Source organism: Eufriesea mexicana, unplaced genomic scaffold, assembly GCF_001483705.2.
Source record: "Eufriesea mexicana isolate 0111107269 unplaced genomic scaffold, ASM148370v2 scaffold1902, whole genome shotgun sequence".
Taxonomy (NCBI): Eukaryota; Metazoa; Arthropoda; class Insecta; order Hymenoptera; family Apidae; genus Eufriesea; species Eufriesea mexicana.
Window position 1 is genome coordinate 514,898 of NW_016909996.1, and position 7,640 is coordinate 522,537.

General features: G+C 29.0%; 1 protein-coding gene across 1 annotated transcript; it reads left to right on the forward strand.

Moving 5' to 3' along the window:
• The first annotated feature begins 1,460 nt into the window (after window positions 1–1,460).
• On the forward strand, window positions 1,461–5,263 carry LOC108549358 (small G protein signaling modulator 3 homolog). The gene is made up of 14 exons (XM_017902710.1): window positions 1,461–1,677; window positions 1,877–2,058; window positions 2,166–2,264; window positions 2,352–2,515; window positions 2,597–2,807; window positions 2,881–3,011; window positions 3,076–3,309; window positions 3,390–3,484; window positions 3,580–3,725; window positions 3,847–3,944; window positions 4,040–4,219; window positions 4,329–4,750; window positions 4,838–4,998; window positions 5,071–5,263. Exons 1-14 carry the CDS (start codon window positions 1,609–1,611, stop codon window positions 5,261–5,263), a joined length of 2,385 nt encoding a protein of 794 aa, XP_017758199.1. The 5' UTR covers window positions 1,461–1,608.
• The last annotated feature ends 2,377 nt before the right edge of the window (window positions 5,264–7,640 follow it).

Consider the following 7,640-nt stretch of genomic DNA (forward strand, 5'->3'; position numbering starts at 1 on the left):
AGAGAGAGAGAGAGAGAAGACACTAACGTGCTTCGCCTCGTGAATAGCGTAACCACGAGACGTGCGTTAACACGGACGTAGGCGCGTTTACACGCCTGAACAGCGAACAGTTCAAAAAAATGTAGTCGAACAAGAACACACGGAAAAACGAGGCAAGCGGCTTCCTTCGCGGTACTCTTGTAGCGTACAATGGCGGAGCAAAAAACAGATTCGAAGGCAGCTTCTTTTGGGCAGTTTCCCCTCCTATAACGCTCACCTAGCTTCGGGGGCGCTCGACATAATCGCACATACACCCATGAGATCCACGAATAATCGAGCGTTCTTGTGCACTACGCAACACGACACGACTTTCATGCAACTCGCACGGATATAAATGTCCGTCACACCCAATGCACGATAATCCCTTGGCTGATTTCTCGTTACAAGCAACGCGCGTACTCTTAACCGTTTTGCGTCTTTTCTTAATGTCGGTATGTATGCGATTCCAGTAGTTCAGACTTTCCCTCTTTAAACACGAATACCGACGTCGATTTTAGTAAAAGTCACACGAGCAACGCGAGCTATTTATCAATAATATATAGGAAATTCGACCAACTTCGCTGTTGCTGAAGCGGGATCGACCAATACTGCAGTGCTGCTGCCGGATGTGGCCTTCGTGCCACGCTGCCCAATCGGATTCATTTTCTATCTATAATGTCGGCAGTAAAGTCCAATTCGCAGCTCGATACATGAATGCTAACGAAAAACCCTAGACTCAGTTACGTTATTTTTCCCGCTTGTTTCATACAACACCTGCTGCTATATACAAATTCTAAACCCGATGACTGGAATTATAACATCGTATTTAAAATAAACTTATTGATCTTGTATGCAACTTCAATTAATTTTATGTGGTTAATTTATTATTTATTAGAAATAATTTGAACTTATATCTTAATACTATAAATATATAATAGGAATATAAAAATGTAACTTGTAAAGCTTATTATGTAAAACATTACAATAAATGGTACAATGAGTGTGTTAGTCTTAAAATGAGCTACGTTTATTTTTATTTTGGTTCATGATTACATACATAATTAAATATTTATTTAGCAATGTTAAATTATTGCATAATAAGAATAAATACATTTTAATGCAGATTTTCAATTTTATTCGTTTCTTTTAATATGTATCAGATAATAATGACATATTATGTATATTATATATGCATATGTATATATATTTATATAATATATATTATATATATATTTATATAATTTTTGTAAAGTGCAAAATCTATAACAATACGATATAATTATAAATTACCTAATTAACATTTAATAAATAATATTACTATACAAATAATTTTATTATAGCGAATTAAAAAATTCTTATCTAACGCATTAGTGAATTTAAATGTTTGTATTGGTACGCTATTGGTTTAATTATTACTAACTTCGCCAGATGGCGAAGTAAATATAACAGTGTTAATATGCTGTATAATACTGTGTACTGATTAATATTGTTTGACGTATAAGTATAATGATATTAGTAAAATGAGATAATGTAATATGATAAAAAATAATAACATAAAAAGTAATTAATAAAATCTAAAGATTTTATAAAATGGATATTGCTAAATCGTTATTTAATGTTCGTGACCACGAAGGTTATGTTGGCAAAGAGGACCATAACGTTAGTACTTTTATTCACTTAATTTTCATGAATTTTTAATTTAATCGATTTATTTATAGATAAAAGAAACATTAAAATGTCATATTTTTGAAAAATGAACATTTTCTTTAAAGCAATGTTTAATTAACATAAAATTAGTAAGACGTATGCACATCTGTTAGAGCATAGTATTGATTTGAAATTATTCATTACACTTTAGAAAAAGTTGGAAACTGCTGTTTCTGAAGATGAATTTGAAGTAGAAGTTACTGGATTATGTGGAGAAATTTTATCTCCTGCTCCAGGAGGTCCATTTTCTGCTTTAACACCATCCATGTGGCCTCAAGATATTTTAGCTAAATTAAATCAACCTGATGATCCTAATTCTCAACCTGAATATAGGTATTTGTTAGAAATTTGTTACTATAAAAAATTATTCTAACATGTGATAACTTAATATATAATAATTAATATTTTAATACATAATAATTTGGTAATGTATATATTAGGTTTGATGAATTTGGATTTCGTGTAGAAGAAGAAGATGGTCCAGAACAAAGTTCAAAAAAATTATTAGGTATTCCATTTGTTGAAGATCCACAACATAGGTATAAGGAAAATTAAATAGAACCAATAAATAACTAGATAAATATTGGTTGTAAAGACAAATTAATTTAGTAATTTTATATACTTAGACTACAATGGGTTGCTTTATTGGAATTCAGTCATAATAAAGAAGTAGCTGAATTTTCTTGGCAAAACATGGATAGGAGATTACCACGTACAGATAAGTTACGGGATATGGTTCATCATGGTATACCTCATTCTCTTAGGCCTCAAATTTGGATGAGAATGTCAGGTACAATATATTTTATTATGATTTATTAACATTATAAATTTATAGTTTTTATAATATAAAAATACAAAGTTAATGTTGTAGGAGCACTTCAAAAAAAATGTTCTTCTGAAATAATGTACAAAGATATAGTAAAAGCATCAAGTAATGATGCATTATTGACTAATAAACAAATTGAGAAGGATTTATTACGTATTATGCCTGCCAATGCGTGTTTTAGTCATCTTCATAGCACAGGAATACCACGCTTAAGACGTGTTATGCGAGCTCTTGCTTGGTTATATCCTGACATTGGGTAATGATACTTTTATAATATAATATTATAATATGCTTATTCAATTACTGTATCATCTATTTATTCTGCAAAGATACTGCCAAGGTACAGGAACAATAGCAGCTTCTCTTTTATTGTTATTAGAAGAAGAAGATGCTTTTTGGATGATGGCTACAATAGTAGAAGATTTATTACCAGCATCTTATTATTCTTCGACATTATTAGGTAATCATTGGCATATAATAAATGGTAAAATATAATCGGTATTAATGATAAGAATATTTGATAGGTATTCAAGCTGATCAAAGAGTACTTCGTACATTAGTGGCTAATTATCTTCCTGATATAGACCATGTTTTGGTTCAACATGATATAGAATTAAGCTTAATATCTCTACATTGGTTTCTGACTTTATTTGCATCTGTTGTACATAAAAAAATATTATTACGTATATGGGATATGTTTCTTTTTGATGGATCTATAGTTTTGTTTCAAGTTACACTTGGAATGCTAAAGATTAAAGGTATATATTCTTAATAAGAAATATATTTACAAGTATTTTAGGTGTATTTTCATATAATGAACTATTTAATATCTTTTTAGAAGATGAATTAAAACAACTAGAAAACTCTGCACAAATATTTAATTCTCTTTCGGATATACCAGGAGATATTGATGATGTAGATCAATTATTTAATGTACGCTTTTATTCTACAATCTCTATTAAAATTTGCTTACACATGTAATAGGCAAATAAAAATTTCTATAATAAAAATTGATTATCTTTTCTTAGACATCTTTAGAAGTAAGTGGATCATTAACAGACGTTCTGGTTGAAACTCATAGGCGTAGACATTTAGCCTATTTAATGGCAGATCAAGGTGGTCTTATAGGTAATCCTGATGCTGTACCAAATCTACCAAAACAACATCTTAATAGGTATATTAAATTTATAAAATTTAATTACATGTATAAAAAAATTTATTAAACTTAATAAAAACACTTTAAATAATATGAATCTATCATTTTTAACTATTACAATGATTTATATCTTTTAAAGGCGTCAAATGAAGAGAAATAAGTCGATGTTTCAAACATTCTTGTTTGGAAGTTATGATACCGAAGATGATGCGAAATCAAAAAATATTCGACAAACAGGTATATTAAGATCAAGAAAATATTTATTTAAATTATGTTCTAATACATAAAAAAAATAATACAGTTTTAAAAATATTAAATATTGAATATTTTAGAAATATTAGTTGATCTGAGAGAAGCTGTTTTGCAAGTTGCTAGACATTTTATTAATGTCGATCCAAAATTAAGTAATATTGTGCTTGTAGCAGATTATACTATGGAAAGTCATGCAAAAGATCATGATAATTACATTAATGTATCACGCACTAGAAAAAGGAGAGCTAAGGCATTATTAGGTATTTTATTAACATATATTTACATTACGAAGATATTCTTAAATATATATGATATAGAATATAGAATAAAATTGTTGCTACCTATAATTTTTTTGATTATATCATGCAGATTTTGAAAGACATGATGATGACGAATTAGGTTTTCGGAAGAACGATATAATTACAATTATAAGTCAAAAAGATGAACACTGTTGGGTAGGAGAACTTAATGGATTAAGAGGGTGGTTTCCTGCCAAATTTGTAGAATTATTAGACGAAAGAAGTAAACAGTATACATGTGCTGGAGATGATGCAGTTAGTGAAGCTGTTACTGATTTAGTTAGAGGAACCTTGTGTCCTGCTATAAAAGCAGTATTAGAACACGGAATGCGTAGACCATCTTTTTTAGGTGGTCCATGTCATCCATGGCTGTTTATTGAAGAAGCTTCAAACAGAGAAGTAGAAAAGGACTTCAATTCCGTTTATAGCAGATTAGTATTATGTAAAACGTATAGATTGGATGAAGATGGCAAAGTACTTACACCTGAGGAGGTAATATTATTTATACCTGTGCTGTAAATTATTCAGTTCAACTCTATGTGTATATTAATTATTATTTGCAACTTAATTTTGTTTTAGTTATTATATCGATGTGTCCAATCGATAAATTTAACTCATGATAATGCACATGCACAAATGGATGTAAAATTACGATCCCTCATTTGTCTAGGATTAAATGAACAAGTATTACATTTATGGCTCGAAGTTTTATGTTCTTGTGTGGAAATCGTACAGAAATGGTACTAATGTTACATAAAATAATAATAATTTATACATAATTTTACACCAGTTACATATTATTAATTTTACAGGTATCAGCCATGGAGTTTTATAAATAGTCCTGGCTGGGTACAAATTAAATGTGAATTGAGAATATTAAGTCAATTTGCATTTAATTTAAATCCTGACTGGGAATTACCACCCAAGAAAGAACAATCACAGCCTCTAAAAGATGGTGTTCGTGATATGTTAGTTAAACATCATTTATTTAGTTGGGATCTTTAGTGCAAAATACAAAACAACATTAACAATTTTTGTATCAAATCCCTTATGACGTAATTTTTTATGTATATTACATACAATAATAATATAAAGTAATTGTATAATATAAATCAATTACTGTTATGTATATAGAATATATATTCGATGTGTGCGTCTATGTGTACGTGAGTGTTATAAGAATTTAATAATATAATACTTCTACATTTTTTGCAAGATGTACAGATTATTTAAATGTTGTTTAACGAAAATAAATGTCAACAAATTCAAATGATCATGGTTTATAATCATGTTAACAAATAAAGATAAATTATAGATACATGTGTTACATAGCATTGTAAATTTTATTTAGAAATAAAATCTGTAGTCATTGTGATAAATATTATTATTTATAATTTAAAGTATTTCAACAATAACACTGTCCAACAAATTTTAACTTTTTCCCTATTGTGTAATATCCATTAAATCATTCTTGTAGAGTTTACTTTCCTAAAAACGAATCCCGAATCGAAATTGTCCCATCATCCTGTTTTCGAAAATTGTGTTTTTCTAAAAGTGCACGATTTTTGGTTAAAATGAAGTATTAAGTATAAAAAGTAAGAATGTTAGAATGAGCATTGTTGTTTTACAAGTTAGATAAGAGAATTCCGAGTTTATTAATCTTTATAATTATAATTACTTGTGTTTCTGAATAACTATAATTGGTCATCAAAGATTAAAAATCAGTTTGCGAGTATACCTTTTACATACAATTTCTGCATTTTAACAAAAAATTCTTAATCTCACACGAATTCTCAACACGATATTGTATTCTGTTGCCATTTCTGAAGAAGAAATCATGGAAGGGAATTGTCGAAATATTTTCCAATTCAATTAGATTAAGAAGACATTTTTCAGTACATTTTTGCGTGACTTTAACCTGATTTTACCGCCACACAGCTTTTCTATTCTCGACAGTACCGTAGCTAGATGTAATAAGAGCACTAAGAAAAATGCAGCAAATAACATAACTATAACATAACATATAACATAGCTATAAAATAATTATTACAAATGCCGCGAGTTTTAGTAACACGTAAAGATATATCTTAAACTGCAACAAAATATAATACATTGAATAAATCCTGTTAATAAATAAACTCAGAATACTCCTAATGTAATCCGTTGATACAGTCCTGATACCTTCAATAAGATAGACAAGTATAGCAGGAGAGGTATCTGATTCGAATACAAATTTTACCGCCTGCGATCAGCGCCATCTATGATTTGGGCTCAAAAATCGAGAAAGTGATAGGAATATAGAATAGGCAAGGAGGTCGACGATGAGCTGGTCACGTGGTAGACAATGACAGAGTGGGGATAGAAAAGGATAGAATGGCTCCTGCAGTGAAAAATTAAGAAATTACTCAATTTCCGTAAACAATTTGTGAACTTTTATAATTTCATTGCGAAGATGGAACATCAGGCTAAATTCCTATATAATTTTCGTAAAGAATTTATCTCTAAATAGTTAGTTATTAATTTTTGTTTTATGGCGTCTATAATTTCGTAACGACGACCATCACGATCTTCCGTGAAAATATTTAATACTAAACGAAACTAGAATCAAAATGTGTTCAAAAGTTATATGAGAAGATTCGCAAGAATATTGTCTTTATAATGAGTGCATAAAGATTCATAAATTAATTGCGTAAAGGATAGTAATTAATGAAAAACCAATGGCATCTTCGACGATTTTCGCCAATAATTCAAACATTTCGTAGAATAATTATTAATAATTAATTAATTAGGGACAAATTTATATCGAAAAATATATTGGAAAGTTCTTGAAGGATCTGGCTTTACGATGCAATTATAAAAGTTCATAAATTAATCACAGATATTGAGTAATTAGTGAATTTTCCACTGCCGATTTGATTTTTTAAAATATATTCGGAGCACATAACCAGAGTTAGTAAACTGACATCAGAGCCATCTACATCATAGATGGCGCTGATTGAAGGCGCGTGAATTTGAATTGATTATTATCCCAATAAATTAATTCGACAGTGGAAAATTAACAAATCCTGAGTTTCAGTAATTAATTCCTGAATTTTTATAGTTGCATCACATCCTTTGTGCAATAATTATTACAAATTAATTAATTAAAAAGGAATTACTTTATCCAGAATTACCAAAGGCGTGAAATGCATAAAAGAAATAAGTATGTATAATTTTCTTCCTATCTCAATAAAATCAATAGTAACTTTTTATACTTTTATACTTTTTATAGAACTGTAAATTTGCAATATTTTATGCATGAGACCACTTTGGTAATTCCAATATTAAAATGAATTAAACTCTTGGTACAAAGATTATGCTGTATTATTTATTTAACTATATT

Coding starts and splice junctions, on each gene's coding strand:
- LOC108549358 (XM_017902710.1), top strand. CDS start 1,609: ATGGATATTGCTAAATCGTTATTTAATGTTCGTGACCACGAAGGTTAT. Junction 2,516..2,596: donor AATTTGGATGAGAATGTCAG/GTACAATATATT, acceptor TTAATGTTGTAG/GAGCACTTCAAAAAAAATGT. Junction 4,220..4,328: donor GAGAGCTAAGGCATTATTAG/GTATTTTATTAA, acceptor TATATCATGCAG/ATTTTGAAAGACATGATGAT.